Genomic DNA, 19,439 nt, shown 5'->3' on the forward strand with positions numbered 1-19,439 from the left:
AAGCAGAAGAAATTTCCTACTATTAAATATTGTGAAGATCAAAGCCATTGGGCAGAATTTTGCCCTTGATGGGCAGGCGGGCCCCACCGACTTGGCTGCGGGCGGACAGCCAACCCCCTCCACCGATACGGGGCCCACTGCCATTTTGAGTGGCGGGGCCAATTCAGGCCCACCCAGCGGGCTGCCCGACAGGAAGCGCTATGCTGCGGGGGGAGGGATTCCCCATCTGTCAAAGTGCGAGCGCACTGCTCCCTGAGACCAAGTGCTGTCTCAGGGAGATCACTGACAGGTAAAAAACACCAAAAATAGAAAAATATTAAAATTATTAACATGTCCCCCTTATGTGACAATGTCACATGAGATGGGACATATTAATAAGAAACACATTAACTTTATGACACTTTTTCAAAACGGATATGAAACCTCATCCTGCCAGTGGATGAGGTTTCGTGTATTATCAGAAGCCTGCTGGGGTTCCTAGCCTGCCCGCCAGCCTTAAGGTTGGATGGGCAGGGCCTTTAATTACTTTAATTAGCCTGTCAATGGCCTCAATTGGCTATTGACAGGTCGGCGGGCAGACAGCTGATTTCGCTGTCCGCCCGCCTTCCTGAAAATTTAAAGGGACCGGGATAACGTCGGGGGTTCCTCCCGATGTCATCCCGCGTCATTTTCCTGTGGGCGAGTGGGCCCCGCCCCCAAATTGCCAATGGGAAAATTCTGGCCGAGCTTTCTTTCTTTTGTATTTATTCTTTCATGGGACGTGAACATGACTGGCAAAGCATTTGTTGCTCATCCCTAATTGTCCTTGAGAGGTAGTGATGAGCCATGTTCTTCAACTGCTGCAGCCCATTCAGTTTTATTCCTTTTTGATTTTTCTGCAGCTGTTCAGTACAACTGAGTGACTTTCTAGGCCATTTCAGCAGGCAGTTAAGAGCTAACCGCATTGCTGTGGGTCTGGAGTCAGATGAAGGCGATACCAGGCATGTGGTTTCCTTCCCTAAGGGGCATTAGTGGCAAGATGGGTTTTTACGACAATCCAATAGTTTCGTGGTCACCATTATTGAGACCAGCTTTTAATTCCAGATTTATTAATGAATTGAACTTAAATTCCATTAGCTGCCATGGTGGAATTTGAACCCATGTTCCCAGAGCATTAGCCTGGGCCTCTAAATTACTAGTCCGCTAATATTACCCCATGTCCGTGATACCATATATCCACACCATCACTAAACATCTTCATCTCTCTACCTCACTTTCCTCCTTTATGATACTCCTTAAAACCTATCGCTTTGACCAAGCTTTTGTTCACCTACCCTAACATCTCATGTGGCTTGATGTTATATATTGTTTTATAATGCTCCTGTGGAGTGCCTTGAGACATTTTATTACGGTAAAGGTGCTATATAAATGAAATTGTTGTTGGTCCAGAAGATATTTTCTAGTGACAGTTCTCTTTCAACCTGTACTTATAAAAGTATTGTATCCATCCATGGTTATTTACTTTGATATCTAGAGGAATCAGATTATCCCAAATTTAACAGACCAGTAGAAGTGTTGAGCTTAAACATTGGTGAATGGAACGGAGGTCATCAAGGGATGATGAGAGTGTCAACCTGAGACATTGGCTAGGGGGTGAAGTGGTGGGGTTGGTTGACGATGAAATCAGTGGGAAGAATGAAGATTCTGTGGTATGGACTGAAGATCCTTCAGTGTTTAACTGGAGGGAATTGCAGCTCATTCACACAAGCAGCCTGAAAATGCAAAAGTAGTGGAGAGAATAAAGTTTTATTGCATTAGGTGCTATATAAATCCAAGTTATCATTTTTGTGGAGAGGTAGAACTGAGAGTTATCCTGTTCCAATTTTCACATCTGAATGATCATCCACTTGGTATACTAAGGAGCAAAGTTTCTTGTTTGTTCAGGGGACAAACTGTGATTTTCAAGGCTGAATTCTGATAGAGTGGTTGACTTCCCACTAGCTAGAAGTCAGGCTATTGCTGCATCCCATGTGGGTGGTAGTTGGGTGGTTTTCAGAAAATGCTGCTTGTCATGGTCCAGTGGCTAACACCCTAACAATGACCCCATTTTTAAAAACCACAGTGAGATCAGCCTCACAAATGAAAAAATGCTCTTGCTGCTTTCTAAACTTATTGACTAGGCTGATTACATTGGATTTTATAAAATGTAGGGTAGAGATTTTCTGTTATTTAGTCATATTTATAAACATAATGGTATGGGCTTCTCCATAAGAAAAATCAATATTTAGTTTTACAAGCAACTGCATTTAGAAAGTCCTTTGGAAAACTTTCAATTATATATCTTAACTATTGAAATGTACAAGCCTACCGGCTCCCACAGCTACCTCGACTACAGCTCCTCACACCCCGCTTCCCGTAAGGACTCCATCCCATTCTCTCAGTTCCTTCGCCTCCGCCTCATCTGTTCTGATGATGCCACTTTCCAAAACAGTTCCTCTGACGTGTCTTCCTTCTTCCTTAACCACCCACGGTGGTTGACAGGGCCTTCAACCGTGTCCGGCCCATCACCCGTGCATCCGCCCTCACTCTTTCCTCTCCCTCCCAGAACCAAGATAGGGTCCCCCTTGTCCTCACTTATCACTCCACCAGCCTCCGCATTCAAAGGATCATCCTCCGCCATTTCCGCCAACTCCAGCATGATGCCACCACCAAACACACCTTCCCTTCACCCCCCTGGCGGCATTCTGAAGGGATCATTTCCTCTGGGACACCCTGGTCCACTCCTCCATTACCCCCTACACCTCAACCCTCTCCCACAGCACTTTCCCATGCAACCACAGAAGGTGCAACACCTGCCCCTTTACTTCCCCTCTCCTCACCGTCCAAGGGCCCAAACATTCCTTTCAAGTGAAGCAGCGCTTCACTTGCACTTCCCACAATTTAGTCTACTGCATTCAGTGCTCCCAATGTGGTCTCCTCTACATTGGAGAGACCGAACCCAGACTGGGTGACCACTTTGCAGAATACCTTCGGTCTGTCCGCGAGCATGACCCAGACGTTCCTGTCGCTTGCCATTTCAACACACCACCCTGCTGTCAAGCCCACATGTCCGTCCTTGCCTGCTGCAATGTTCCAGTGAAGCTCAACGCAAACTGGAGGAACAGTACCTCATCTTCTCACTAGGCACTTCACAGCCTTCCGGACTTAACATTGAGTTCAACAATTTCAGATCATGAACTCTCCCCTCCATCCCCACCCACTTTCCGATCCCCCTTTTTCCAATAATTTATAATTTAAAAAATATATTTTTCTTTTCCCACCTATTTTAAAATTTATTTCGATCTATCATTTTATCTCCACCTTTTAGCCCATTTCGATCCCTTCCCCCCACCCCACCCCATTAGGGCTATCTGTCACTTGCTTGTCCTGCTTTTTACCCTTAATGTCACCATTAGCACATTCCTTAGATAATATCACCACCGTCAACACCGCTTTGTCCTTTTGTCTATGACATCTTTGGCAATCTCTTCTTTGCCTCCACCTATCACTGGCCCTCTATCCAGCTCTACCTGTCCCACCCCCCTCCACCAGCTTAGATTTCACCACATTTCTATATTTCCTTAGTTCTGATGAAGAGTCATACGGACTCGAAACGTTAACTGTATTCCTTTCCGCAGATGCTGTCAGACCAGCTGAGTTTTCCCAGCTATTTTTGTTTTTGTATTGACATGTGCTATTCTCTAATGAAAGGAAATAACTTAAATGTTCTGCTGGGACAGTTATTAACATTACCATGTAACTGCTTTACATAACTGCAAGTAACATGGATCATTATACTGCATACATCATGGAAATATCAATGAGTGTCAACACACTAACAAACTATCCACTACTCAAAGTGCAACTTCCATCAGTGGTTTCATGGCTTGCATATCACAGTCAGATAAATGCTTTCGAGAGATCTCAGAGATTTACTAGTCAAAGGGAATTAAACATAATTGAATTGTAGGTTTCAGCTCCAGCTGTTTTTGTTGCATCTATGAGAAAGATATTCAGCATTTTAAAGTGCATGAACAAACAGTCTTACAACTATCATACTTCATTGAAGTCATTGCTGTCTGTGTTATATTAAATCAAGTGAATTATTATACATCAATATTCCACCACACCTACCTCGAAATACAGATTTCCTATCACAGTTAATATGCTTAAAATTGAAACACACACAGAAATGTTAAATATTATTTTAAATCCCACTTTCTTTCCATGAATGCAGCGGTGCTGCAGCAAAATAGGTTCCTGATAAATAGTGTTCAAGGGTTTCTCCACTCAGCAACTTCTCAATCTCAGCCAAATCATCAGGCCTGCTATTGTGGATTTACAGTGAAATGCTGACAAGAAGCAAGTTCTGTACTTACTATTCCAAGCAGTTGATCAATGTGATTAATGTACGTTAAAAGTAAAATATCAAACAGAAAATAGAATGCAAACCACATAAATAGAAAACACTAGTTTAAAAGGTTACAGTTTCTGAAATTAGAGTTGGAAACAAAATATGAAAAGTGCAATAATTTATAAATTTGATGATGGGTGAGGTCAGCTCAGAAAATATTGGTTGGTTGATTCTTATAAATAGCTAATGAAAGGTACAATGATAAGAGGCTTTACTTACTTGAAAGCAAAACATAATTGTTTTGGTAAGACTTAAATTGATCTGTATATTTTTATTACAATACAGCTTTAAATAAGTATCTCAAATATAATACAGAAATATTACAAAAAACATTTTAATAATGCTTATCTTAGAAAGTGTTTTCTCTTTTTCTCTTTACCAGAGGGCAGATATTCATTATCCATTGGAATATTTTCAATTTTAAATACACCCCAACAACCATTAATAGTACTTATTATATTTAATAGAAACAAATTTAGAATACCAAACTGAAATATTGCGTGAAAACTATTAGCTCAAGCTGTGCCTTCTCATTTACTGTGACTCGGCTAATTAAAGAGGTGCAATTAACAATTAAATTACATTAATCATGAGAAGAAGCAGCATCTTTTAAGAAATTGAATATAGAGGTTGGGCACCATTATCCTGTGAATAGTTAAATTGCTTCTTTGTCTTTAAAAATGCAGAGGCTTTGTGGTGCATTTCAAAGTCTTACGGTTGCTGGGCTGACACCTTCTCAACAATACTATAAATAGTGTAGACCCTCCCAAACACCCTGCTGTTGTTTCATACTTAAGTCAGTATTTTAGAAAGATCAGATATTTATCAAAGGACATGAAAAAAGCAAGAGGAAAGTTTTGACTTGACCACCAAGCAGCTGCAAGTGGTCACAAGTTTAAATGAAAACATCAGATCTCAGAAGAGCAGTCCTGAATTATATGAATGCTAGAGCTTTTGGAGACATCTTAAGAATTGCTATATTTTTCAATAGCATAATAACAATTTAATTTGCTGCATTAAACTCTTTCCTTAAGGCTTGCCTTGAAAAATTTGCAAAAAGTCTAAAACAAGAAAATGTAAAATACTCTGCATTAAAGAATGTGCCACAATTTTTCAGTGTTATACCAGAGACTGTGGTACATCTAAGAGAAAAAAGTATGTATAATATATATATATATATATATATATTTACTTATACATTTGCTAGTTCCCCTCATGATAAAAGTATAATCCACTGCATCAGTGAAATTTTGACAACATTGGTTGTTTTTGCAAATAAATTTTGCTTTGTGGTTCATCCTATTTCCTTTCTCCATTCTCCCCAAGTTGGGTTGTTATGCTTTTTATTTGGAAGGTAGGATAATTAAATCTACAGACATCTCCTAAAATGCTGTTGATTTCACAGTTTCAGCCAAGAAAGAGGGTTAGCTGAGGTAGAAGTTTTCTCCCGTCATATACAGTTTTCCTTTCCTTCTGTGGAATGATGTGTCGGCGTCTGGCAAAATTCACTCCTGGGGGAAAGCCTGAATGCAAATACCAGACAAAAATAGAATTTAAATCCAGACTACATCATTGCAGCTGTTAAAGTGATGAATGGTCATTTTTTTTCAGTTTTTGGTAACTATTTAGACCAGCCTGATGAATCCAAGCTTTTCCATGCCTCTCCATATAAGCAGATCAATTATTTCGCCAGTTCCAGTGTTGCAAGTAAAATTCAGCATGCACAAACAATATCTTCAGTGCTGGAGTGGCTCATACAGAAAAAAAGATTAATGTTACATCTGCTTATTGATATACTACTTCTTTAAGAAATTGAATTAATGCCAATAATATAGTATGGTTGCAATGCAAATCATGTTTTGTATGAGGCTGTGTTGGATCCAGTGCCCTTGGTTTGTTGGGGCCAAAGGATTCGGATTGCACACTTGTTTCAGGATGACTGAGTTGGTATCAAGACAGAGAAGATCTGTAGACCGTTCTTAGAAGAGACACATTCTGTTTACTAATGAAAGGAACTCAGCAGCTACACTTGTGTGCTTAAAACTCAAAACTCTGTCTTCTCTCTTCAGACTCTAACTCAAGGCTCCTCTATAGAGGTAGCCCATGCTACCCTGCTATCAGGTATCAAGATCATGTGATCTTACATTACAAAACTTGTCTTAAAAGTACATAACACACCACAGGCTGACACATTACTGCACTGCTGGACCACTGCCTCTGATAGGTTTTGGCAGGCATGCTAGGACCAAAGTGGATCCAGATTTAGCAACTTCCACTACATCAACTTGACTATCTCCAGCCCTTTCACTCTTTTCCAATTGTAATTAGTCTAATAATTTCACCAGCAGTTACCGGTAGTGTCTCCTCCATAGCTCTGAATTGTTCTACAATATACCCTGCTGTCTGCCTTTGTGAATTTTGGCTGCCACTCTGAACCCAAGCTGATTACATTTATTTGATCCCCCATTCCTGTCTCTTGGTCACCTCTGACCTTTCTTCACCATCTCCTCCTCATTGCAGCATCCAGTAATGCTACATTTCATTTATTGCCTCAGCAACTTTGAACCCTCACAATCCTTATCCAAATTCCACACTACTCCTCTGCCTTTCTACTCTTCTACCACGGTTCCAAGCTTGTATTCACCTTAGCTAAATCCACAGCTATGCTCTGTGCCTTTCTTGACATTCTCCAAAGGGAACTTGGTCTCCTTATGAGCAGCAGCCCTACCTGCTCTATACTCTACTCCACAGTTACAGGGGATAAACTTATCAACTCCTTCTCAATCCACTTACAATATACGCCCCTGAGGCCTTGCATACTACTGACAGATCAACAATCACCACCCCTGTTCACATTTCCCTCTTTAGTTGCAAACAAAGTCCTTGCTATTCATGACCTTAGTGTGGACAATTGCATTGGTATCATTGGCACCACCTTGCTTCTTCCTTATATCATGTGGCATGGCTATAACTTTTCACCACTTGCCTTGCAAAAACTGCCCCAGTGGTGGTGCGATGCTTATCACCAAATCACACCTTGGCCTCTCTTAATATTGCCCAGTATTCCACCACCTCAGCTCAATTGCTGCTGAAACCTTCAACCTTACCTTTATTGACCTCCAGATGTGGCCATTGCAATGCTGTTCTAGTCGGCCTCCCATGATCCACCTTTCATTAAGTTTAGCTCATTCAAATCTCATTCTGTCACAAGTCCCGCTCATCTATCATGCCTATCCTCATTGACCTATTTGGCATTCGAATCCCGAAAGCCTCCAATTGAGAATTCTCATCCTTTTGTATAAACCCTCTAATGGCCTCACCCCTCTCTATCTATGCAACATGTTCTAGTACCACAACCCTCCCAGAACTCTCCATTCATCTGCCTTCTGTGCATCCCCACTTACTTCTCACACTACCATTGGTGTCATGACTTTAGCCATCTAGGTCCCATGTTCTAGATTTCCCTCCCTAAACTCACCCCATCTCTCAATATTTATGACTATCTTAAATTCTATCTTTTTGACCTAACCCTCCTAATATCTCTTTTTATTGATATCCTCTCTGTGAAGCACTATGGGACATAGTCCTAATTCAAAGATGCTAAATGCAAGTATTACTATTGTTCTTATAAACAGAATACCATATTTGAATTGAAGGTTTGGTATAATTAAAGCATTGTGTAGTCCTGCAGGTTTTACTTTTCTCTCTGTTAATCAATTCCAACATAAAGTACTCACCATAATCATAAAGTACCAAAGAGAATTAGTATTAGTAGGGAAAAAGTCAAAGGGTGGAATTTACTGCCCTCTGTGGCATGTTTGGTGGCTGGGGGGCATTTAATTGGGCAGGAGGGTGGCCAGTGGGGACTCCACTACCTTCCTGCCTCTGCCTGATCGGCACTTAATGCAGCGGGCCTTCCCACAAGGAGGTGTTGCAGGGCTCTCAACAGCTCTCCAGCCAGCAGGCAAGACCCCCAAGGGTCCCTCAAGGAATGCAAAAATTTCCTCCAAATCTCTGAAATTAAATTTAAAAATCTATTGATCACTGATTGCATCTCATGACTCACGGATCGAAAGATAAAAATCAACTTTCAGCCATATATAGAATAGGTTATCTGAACTCTCATGCTATTTCTCAGGGATAGCCTGAAAAGAAGGAAATACTTGCTTTTCTATATGGCATTTCAAGACCTCAAGATGTTACAGGTGCTTTGCAGCCAATATAGTATTTTTGATATAATATAGAAAGTGCTGGAAAAAAACTTCTGCGGGCCTGGCAGCATCTGTGGAGAGACAAACAGCTTTAACATTTTGAGTCCAATCTGACTCTGCTTTAGAGCTGAAGGCAGGTAGAAATGAGATTTGTTTATGCTGTTGAAAAATGGAGGAGGGTGAGGTCAGGGATAGGTCAGAGGTCAGGGGAGATTAAATGATGAAGATGTCATGGAACAAAAGCCAAAATGAGTGGTCTGAAGAAGGGTCATACAGACTCGAAATGTTAACTCTGTTTCTCTCTCCACAGATGCTGTCAGACCTGCTGAGTTTTTCCAGCATTTTCTGTTTTTATTCCGAAATGAGTGGTAATGGTTGTACTAAAGAAACAAGGCATTGTTCCAGAGAAGGTGTTAATGGTAGAATAAAGGGCAGCTTTGTCTGAAAGCATACTTCCCGATGTCACCGCGCGTCATTTAGATTTTCAGTTCGGTGGGCGCGCACCGGAATCAGCTGTGCGCTCACTGAACTGTCAAAGGTCTGTTAAGGCCATTTAAAAACTAATTAAACCAATAAACTGAGCTGCCCGTCCAACCTTAAGGTTGGCGGGTGGGCGAAGAGCCCAGGCGGCCTTCGCATTTTTCATGGAACCTCATCCATGGGCAGGATGAGGTTTCATGAAGAGTTTATAAATTGAATAAAAATTTTTATAAAAATTCATTGACATGTCCCAGCTCATGTGATATTGGCACATGAGGGGACATATCTTAATTTTTTTTCTTTTCTTCATTTAGATTTTTAAAACTTAACCTCTGTGCCTCAGGGAGATTTCTGTGCTCTTTCACGCGCATGTGTGATAGAGTGCAGGCCCCGGCTCAGGGAATCCTCCCCCCGCCCACACAGGGAGTGCACAGTGCTTCCGGGCGCATGTCACGCTGGGCGGGCCTTAATCGACCTGCCCACGCAAAATGGCGGTGCGGACCCCATCGGCGGCGCTGACCAGGTCCGCGCCAAGCCCCACCCGCCCCCACACAATCCCCCCAACGGGGGGAAAGTTCTCCCCCAAGATACAGACTGGCACTTGGCAAAAAAACTCCAAAATGGAGGCAGAGTTCATGGCCTGAAGTTGTTGGACTCAATGTTGAGTCCAGAAGGCTGTAAAGTGCCTAATCAGAAGATGAGGTACTATTCTACCAGCTTGCATTGGGCTTTGCAGGCAAACTTGCTGCAGGCCGAGGACAGAAATGTGAGTGTGAGAGCAAGGTGGTGAATTAAAATGGCAAACAACCGGAAGGTTGGGTCATGCTTGCGAACTGAGCGGAGGTGTTTCGCAAAGCAGTCACCTAGTCTGCATTTGGTCTCCCCAGTGTAAAGGAGACCGCATTGTGAGCGAATACAGTTGACTAAATTGAAAGAAGTACAAGTAAATCACTGCTTTATCTGGTAGGAGCTTTGGGCCTTGGACAGGAGAAGAAGGGAGATAAAACAGCAGGTGCTACATCTCCAGCGATTGCATGGGAAGGTGCTGTGGGAAGGGGATGGGGTAATAGAGGAGTGGACCAGGGTATCACGGAGGGATCAGTCCCTTCGGAATGCTGACAGGGGAGGGAAACATGGTGATGACATGACATGGTGGTGGCATCATGCTGGAGGTGGCGGAAATGACAGAGAATGATCCTTTGAATATGGAGGCTGGTGGGGTGGAAAGTGAGGACAAGTGGAATCCTATTGTGGTTCTGGACGGGAGGAGAAGGTGTGACAGCAGAAGTGTGGGACATGGTTGGATACAGTTGAGAGCCCTGTTATCCACAACGGTAATTGGAGGGTGGGGGTGGAGGAATCCCTGATTGAGGAAAAAGGAAGAAATGACAAAATTGCCATTGTAGCATCAAAACAGTTGCGACGGGGATGGAGAAACTGGGAGAATGGAAACGAGTCCTAACAGTAAACAGTACTCATACAGTGTATAAGGAAGTGTAGTCGAGGTAGCTGTGGGAGTCGGTGGGCTTATAATGAATATGAGTAGACTGCCTATCCCCAAAAATGGAGACAGAGAAGTCAAGGAGGGGAAAGGAAGTGTTGGAGGTGGACCATGTGAAGGTGTGAGAAGAGTGAAAATTGGAAGCAAAATTTATGATTTTTCCATTTCCAAGTGAGAGGAGAAAATGGCACCAATATAGTGATCAATGTACCGGAAAAAAGAGCTGGAAGAGGGTAGCCTGAGTAGGGTTGGATCAAGAATGTTTCACATACCCCAAAGAGACAGGCTTAACTAAGATCCATGCAGGTACCAACACCTTTTATTAGGAGGAAGTGAGACAAGTTAAAGGAGAAATTGTTCAATGAGAGAACAAGTTCAGCCAGGTGGAGAAGGGTGGTGGTGGATAGGGACTGTTTGGGCATTTATTCAGGAAGAAGCGGAGAGCCCTCAGATTGTCCTGGTGGGCAATGGAGGTGTAGACAGAGGTGTATTATTGTTAAAGTGCAGTTATTGTGGTAATGTAGTCTGTGATCTGAAACGTGGCTGTGATATTTAACATGGCCCCACTCAGAGCTAAAAATCACAGCATAATGGAGGGCAAGCAGGAAGGTAGAAACCAGCACTTTCAATTGAAACCAGTGAAATTAAGAAAAGACTTTGCAGCTTCAGCCCAGTAATGTTGTTTCCAGTCTTATAGTTGCTACCCAGGATGCTCCAAAAGATCAACGTGAGGGTGCAGCTAAGCAAGGTAAACTCTCTCTGTTAATTGTTTTCTGGTTGTTCACTTCTAAACCCACAGAGTCGCAACTCCTTATGGTGGTTTTGACAGAGCTTCCAAAATTATGAATTTCAAGTTACCAAAGCTGGATTTTGCATTACTGGAACCAGAGCTCAAGTTGCCCGTCTTCCAAGATGGTACTGCTGGTCGGCCAAGCTTCAACAGAACTGCGCAAGGTTGGACATCTAACAACGTTGCAATAGTATTTGATGACCTGCCTTTGGAAGCAACCATTCCTGAAACAGATGACCTTTAAAATATTACTGTGCTCTTGATTATACAGCCAAGGCATGTTTTTTTTTCAATATGCATAGATAATGTTTTGTGTTTCAACCGACTATGGCTATAATTCATACCAAACAAAAAACCCCCCAAATAAACCCCTGTGTACTTTGGATTAATTTTTAGTCAGGCCTTGACTTCCTCATATATTTTGTTGATTCACCTCTGTATACTTTGCCGGCAGTACATAGAAACACCATTTATAAATGGTGTTTCTGCTGCATCTCTGGGAAAATTACTGTGGTGCAATAGCAGAAAATCCAAGGAAATTCTGGGTCTAATTTTTAATCAAATATAAAAAATACACCAACTAATATACCAACTCTGTCCATGTTTTGTTTTCCCCACAAGTTCAAATAGTCTGAAAAATCTTTGCTTTAGCAACATTGTACTCGGTAAAGCTTTGTCACCACGGTTAGTTTTCTGATGAATTTCTATGCTTAGCACTGATGTTCACGATATTTTACAAAGTATTCAGATGATCTAATAGTTTATCCTGTCCTTTGTTTAAAGCACTTTGACTAAGCTTCTTGCAGTTTCAAATTTTGCAAAAACATTAAACTGTGAAATTATCTATTGGCAAAATGTAAAAGTCTATCCTATCAAAAACTACAGGACATTTAGCTCTGAACTAGAGTAATATTGTTTCCCCTACTTTCCTTTCAATTTTTTCCCATTTCCTCTTCTTCTGACTTATCTTCTCTCTCTCTCTCTCCTGTAGCAGCAACTAGCACAGGAGCTTTGTTCTGACAGCAATGAGCTATCAAGTGACCAATATGAGGCTTGACAATGACTGTTAGCAACCTAAAAGGATATCACATCCAAGCTCAATGCCGTTCTCATCCAAAATTCACAGTCAAGTACTTCTAGCAGAAGTCACCAGATAGGGAGCGGAATGCAACCCATGACTGACTTTTCCCTTCCCAACTTCACTGATTGGGTTGTGTTCCCTTTTCCATTGCCTTTGAGAATGTTTAGCTTTGACCAGGAATTAAACTTAAGAATTGTTTCATTTGTATGGTTCAAGATCTCATCAGACAGTGGGGTTGTTCACTAAATGTGAGCCCAATCTTTTCCCCCCAATATTCTCAATATTTCCAAATATTTTTCAGAATGCTGAGTCACAATCTTCTTGTAACAGCGCCAGTGAGCTGAATCCTTCCCAACTTCCTGAGCAGTTGTTATTGCAACTAAAGTGGTTGGAAACATATCTGGTTCTTATTGGACTGAGCATGGCAGAATATTGTTATTTTAAAATTAACTTGCTGATTAAAGTTATAATGCGATGAGAGGGAAAACTAACTAGAACTCCAAAAAGGGTGTCCATGCAAATTGTGGAAGTTAGCCAATCCGCCCTGCCTTTCAAATTATCATTCATTGTAGTCCTTGGTTTGTTTTGTAGTGCTGGTGAGCAACAAGTAATGTTATATTATAGGGTGAACATTGCAAGACTTGTCACAGGATATTGCATGATAACAAATCAATGTCCCAATCTCTTAATAACACAAGCAACAGTGGAATGCTATGACAGTGAACAAACAAAGATAAATGATGCAATGTAAAGAAATAACAATAGAAACTATTATTGATTTGTGATGCTACAGTCACTGTTCAGGGCCACAGCTATATTGTCACTACAGCTGTAGCATCAGTTGTAACATATTTTGTTTTGCACTGCATTAAAAATGTAGTATAAATTGAGAGTCAGAATCTGATCTGATACTGAAGTTTGACTGCCCTGCAAATGCTATTTTGTTTTGTTCCAGTGTTAGATAAGACCCCAGATCTGGATTTACATTGCATCATTTTAGCACTAGTCTGGGTGAGACTCCTTGGTGTGGCACTAAAGTTGTAGTGCAATTGTATCTTGAATCATCATTGTCTAATAACTGGAATAACTAATTTCACTCCATCAGAAGAATCCTCCAAAGAGTCATCATCACTGACTTCAGAATATAGCTAATGTACATTTAATTGCCGTTGCAGACAAGACCTTCCTCATTCTGCCACCTGAGGGATGATTTGTAGATTATCTAGCTGTTCCACAGCTTTCTGACAGCAAATTTGATTGGTCTATTAACTGTAGCATCCAACATCTAATTAAACTTAGACATCTAAATATCATAGATGGTATTGTGATTGGTTGATTGAAAAAAAGATTTGCATTCAGCATTTATCACAACTCTTAACAGTTCTTAAAATGCTTCACAATAAACTATTTTGAAGTGCATCACCTGTTATGTTGGAAAACATGACAGTCATTCTATTCACAGCAAGATCCTGCAAAATAACCAACTGTGCTGTTTTTGGTGATAATTGGTTGAGGGAGCAATTTTGGCCAGATCACTGGAAGACCTCTTTACTGCTCTTTGAATAGTATCACAGGATCTTTAGCATTCTTTTGAATCAGCACACACATTTCAGTTTAAAATCTCACCCATAGAATGGCACATTCAACAATGCAGCACTCCGTCAATTCTATACTGGTCTATTTGATTATAAGCCTAAATCCTGGAGCGGAGCTTGAACATACATCATTTTAGTTCAACGATGAAGCCATCATGAACTGAGGCATGAACTAATGCTGTAGCACAATTTAAACAATATTCAATCCGTACCAAGTTTTTTTTTGTAAAAATATACTTTATTCATAAAAAATCTTCAATCACATTCAAAACCATTTCAAAAACAACATTACAAGGGTACAATCCAGGTTAAACTTTTACAAAATGTATCACCAGGTGCATCAGTACAAACAATATTACAATCATTTACAGCCTTTCATTTTGATCTGTACAGCCCGAGGGGCTCTAAACAGTTCCCAGTCTCTCGGTGCGCTGTGGTAGAAAGGTCTTAGACTTCAATCCGTACCAAGTGCTGGATAAAAAAAAATATTTTGCAGTAAAGCCAAACATCCTTGTCTCACTGCAGCCTCAATACTCCAGTCAGCTTACTCTTTTGTGTCATTCTTGACGATAATGCTAAAGAGTACTTTTTCATACATTGAAGGGTTTTATTTGAAGAATGATTATCAGTTTGTGAAATTCATCTCTAATGAATATTCTATGGTCTACAGTCACATTTTGATTGTGCTAATTGTTGTTCTAACTGCTTTTGTCACCAGCACTCAGCCTAGCAGCTTTTTATTTGCTAACTCAGGCCACTTTTTTTTCAGACCTTCGCCTTACTTTTGGAAGTTTTTTTGTCTTATGTTTCCCAATCGTGTATACTAGAATTTTTTATGTTGAATTTGCATGTTGTAGCTCTGTTGCTTTATCTTCAAGAGCCACAAACGCCCCCACATCAGAGTTATTCATGACCCTCTGGGTCATTTTATTCTCAAATAAAATTTAGGTCTGAATTTTTCAGTCGGTGTGTGGGGATGGGCCCAACATGCTGACGTGTAAAATGACGTGCGATGACGTCGGGTGTGCGCCAGAGTTGGCTGTGCACCCGCCGATAATTAAACGGCCTATTAAGGCCATTTAGGAAGTAATTAATGTAATTGTTAATGCTGCCTGTCCAACATTAAGGTTGGCGGGCAGTCAAAAAGCCCAAACGACCTTCACATTTTTTAGGGAACTTCATCCACGGCCGGGACGAGGTTTCCTATAGCTTTTATTAATTAATTTTTTTTAAATTCCGAAATATAAAAACATGTCACATCTCATGTGACACAGTCACAAGAGGGGACATGTTTAAATAAATTTTTAATCCATTTGTTTAATTATTTCAGAAGTGCTCCGTGCCTCAGGGAGATTGAAGCGCTCTTTCACGCGCTGGCCCCGACTCTCCCTCCTCCCCCGGATCACACGGGTAACGCTGAGCGCTACCGCTCGCATCTTATGCTGGGCAGGCCTTAATTGGCCTGCCATCGTAAAATGGCGGCGCGGACCCAATCGTGGGTGGCGGTCAGCTCTGCAACAGCCCCCGCCGAGCCCAGCATAAAATTCAGGCCTTAGTATCAAATTTGCAGCAAAACTTCCAATTGGCCACTGAGTTAGGAAGTTTTCTTCCAACATTTACATATCTTCACTCTGTGCCACAGAAAGAAACTTGGCATATAGTAACTGGCTGCAGCAGATAACAATGGGAACAGCTGCACATTTAAGTCAAAGATGCATTTGAAATAACATTTTGTAAAATTGTTTGTGTATAGTGCACAAACGTGTGAATACCCATACATTACAGACCTTTTTCACCTTAGAAAATGTTGTTAGGCAATCATTTATCTGTACAAAATAACCAATAATTATAAGCCACAATGAAAACTGGAGCATACCTCATGCATGCTGGCTGTGTGACTGTTTATGGTCATCTTTCTTGCATGCATGGAGAAATTGAAATTCCTGAAAGAATGCATTACAAAGAAATGTCAAAGCCATTAAATTTAATTGAAAATCAATTTCCAACATATTCCTCATGTCATCTTTCTTTAACCAATGCTAATCCTCATCTCCATGTGCCATGTCCATGTGTCACACAAATATAATCTGCAAAATCACTTTTCTAGATGTCATTCCCAAACATGAGAACATCAGAAATTGTAATTTGACTGAATTTAAAGCACATAGGCACAGCTCCTTTATCATCCAGTATTAAGCAATTGGTTTGTGAAAGTGTTTTTAAATTTGTAAACCTGCACATTTTTCACAAATTATTTAGCATAGGGAACTAGACCATCAATGACAGAACTGCATATTTACCGGTTAAATTGGAGGTGGAGAGCCATGTGATGAAATCTCTGGGACTACGTGCTACCGAGGTGATGACCATTTTCCCAGTTTAACATTGGGTTTTGTATGGGCAAAATAGCCTAATGATGGTACTTGAAATAGAATCTGTAAATATCTAAAACAATCCATTCACAAATGCATGAATGTAAGATGGGTTTGTTTCACATTTCCGTTTGTGCAAAAGGCCAACTTTATGCAAATGTTATCAAGTCTCATTTTGCACAAGCACAGTTTGTTTTTATAATCAAGCATCGGAAAATTGAAATTTTTAAATACAATATTAAAATTAAATTGTTCAGTTCAAAGCTCAACATGATTACTGGCATATTGGGCTGAATGTGCGCAAATTTAAAAAAATTGCTTCAGATAGATCAAACATGTATAATATCATTTCTGTTTCTCTTCTCAGGATTTTAGTGATGCTGGCAAGGCTGCAATTATTGCCTTAGTTGCCCTGATAAGATATTTGTTGGCCTGCTCCTTAAACCACTGGAGAACTACTGGTGATAGTGTTCCCAAATTTATGTCAGTTGAGGAATTCCAGGAAATTAACCTAGCAATGAAGGAATGGCAACATGTGTCCAAGTTAGGGCGGTGTGAGGCATTCAGACTTTCCATGTAAGGGTGCTCCCATAACATTACTGCTCTTGTGCCCTTCAGTGGTAGAGGTTTCAGAGGAGTTAGGAAGCTCTGACCTTGGTGAATTGCTGCAGTGCATCATAAAAATCATACATACAGCAGCCACAGTATACCAATGTCAGAAGGGGTGGCTTTTGAGTCCAGTGGCAGGACCACTGATCAACCTAGCTATTTTGTCTTCAATGATCTTGTTGCATCCAGGTGTTCACAATCCTGACCTTTAGATGGTGAGAGACGGATCAAGAGGCAAGCCACTTACTGCAGACAATCCAAACTCCTCTCTGCTCCTGTGTTGTTACTGGTCCATAGTAGCATTGGAAATAGGAGCAGGAGTAGGCCATTTGGCTGCTTGAGCCTGTTCCACCATTCAACTAGATCAGGGCTGATCTTCTACCTCAACACCATTTTCATGCAATATCCCCATATCTCTTGCCACTTTAATATCTAGAAATCTATCAATCTCTGTCTTGAACATACTCAATGAATGAGTCTCCACAGCCCTTTGGGGTAGAGAATTCCAAAGATTCACCACCCACTGAATGAGTCCAGTAATGTCTTTGGTCAGTAGTGGTCCCTTAAATGTTAATGGTGGATGCTGTTGAAACTCATGGAAGATAGGCGAGCTATCTCTAAATTAAGATGGTTATTACCTATCACTTATGTGGCATAATTGTTAAATGTCACTTCTTAGCACAAGCTTGGATATTATCCCGGTTCAATTGTAGGCTGACTATCAGAGAAGTTGTGAATGAAGCTGAACACTGTGGAATCAAAAGCAGACAAACTCACTTCTCACCTTAAGGCAGAGAGAAGTTCATTGATGAAACAAATGGAGATTGGTGATCACAGAAATGTCCTTGAGGATTTTATGTAGTGATGTCATGGGCTGTGATGACTTGTTTTCAGCAACCATAGCTATTGTTCTTTTTGCCAGGTACAACTCTAACCACTGAAGGGTTCTCACTTTGACCATCAGTAACTTCAATTTTGCTAAACTTCCTTAATGCTATTTTTGGATGAATGCTACCTTCAAGTCAAGCCAGCTGTTCTCACTTCCCTTCTGACAGTCAACTTTTGCATCAATGTCTAATCAAGACTCTGACAAGTCTGGAGCTGAGTGGTTCCAGCAGAACCTGAATTGAATGTCAGAAAAAGGTTATTAGTGAGTAGGTTTTGGTTGATGACACTGCTGATGATATCTTTCATCGCTTACTGATAGGATACTGACAGGATACTGACAGGATTGTAATAGGCTATTTTAGATTTACCCTGTAATTTTGTAGATAGGACATTCCTAAGCAATCTTCCACATTGTTGGGCAGATGCCATTGTCAAAGCTTTATTCAAACAACTTGAATAGAGGGCATAGCTAGCTCTGGTGTACAGGTCTTCAGCACTAAAACCAGAAATTACTAGACTTTCCTGTACCCTGAACCACAGGACTCAATATCAAATAAACAAATTGGTGGTATCCATGCTGCTGGGGGCCTCAGGTGAAGGTCAAATAGGTTCATCCTCTCAACAATTTTGGTGGAAAATGCTTGCAAACATTTCAGTTTTGGGCTCTTGCATTCTCACACTGGTCAACGTCATAGTTAGAGATCTTCATGGAATCTCTCCATTAGTTGCTTGGTTATCCACCATCATTCTTGATGAATACTCTGATCAATTCATTATTAGACTATTTATCTCTGGCTATAGTCTGTTGCTTTTGGCTTTAGAGGGAGCCATGTGTTTATACCATGGGTTTAGCCTTCACTGGGTTTATCCCTGATTCTAAGCTATGGCTGGTGCTATTCTTGGCAAGCCTTAAACGCTAAGATAAAAGCAAATTACTATGGATGCTGGAAATCTGAAATAAAAACTGAAAATGCTAGAAAAACTCAGCAGGTCTGGCAGCATCTGTGGAGAGAGAAAAGGGCTGTATCTTCCAGTCGGCAAGCGGGCTGTGGGGCCCGCTCGCTGACGTGAGGTGACATTGGGTGTGTGTCCCGATGTCACCCCGTGTCATTTAGATTTTCAGCTCGGTGGGTGCGCAGCCAAGTCGGATGCACGCCTGCCGAACTGTCAAAGGCCTATTAAGGCCATTAAAAAAGTAATTAAAGTGATTAATGGACCTGCCCATCCAACCTTAAGGTTAGTGGGCAAGCTGGGAGCCCAGGCGGGCTTCTGAAAAAACATGAAACCTTATCCACGGGCGGGATGAGGGTTCATGAGGTTATTAAAATTTGTATGAAATCTCTAAATAAAAGAAATTGACATGTCCCACCTCATGTGACAGTGGTACATGAATGGACTTGTCAGTAATTTTTTTTCTCATCTTTATTTAATGTTTCAAACCTGAGCTGATGTCCCTGAGGCAGCACTTTACCTCAGGGAG

The 19,439-nt window shown here is 41.0% G+C and overlaps 1 protein-coding gene across 1 annotated transcript in view; it reads left to right on the forward strand.

Moving 5' to 3' along the window:
• Positions 1-13,914, forward strand: part of myoz2b (myozenin 2b) — a 37,167-nt gene extending 23,253 nt beyond the window's left edge. Inside the window, exon 6 of the mRNA XM_078543255.1 lies at positions 11,424-13,914. Within this exon, the coding sequence (XP_078399381.1) occupies positions 11,424-11,658 (235 nt within the window). The 3' untranslated portion in view covers positions 11,659-13,914. The remainder of the gene's footprint in view (positions 1-11,423) is intronic.
• Positions 13,915-19,439: the final 5,525 nt, after the last annotated feature.

This window comes from Cetorhinus maximus, chromosome 1, assembly GCF_964194155.1.
Source record: "Cetorhinus maximus chromosome 1, sCetMax3.hap1.1, whole genome shotgun sequence".
In the NCBI taxonomy this organism is placed as follows: Eukaryota; Metazoa; Chordata; class Chondrichthyes; order Lamniformes; family Cetorhinidae; genus Cetorhinus; species Cetorhinus maximus.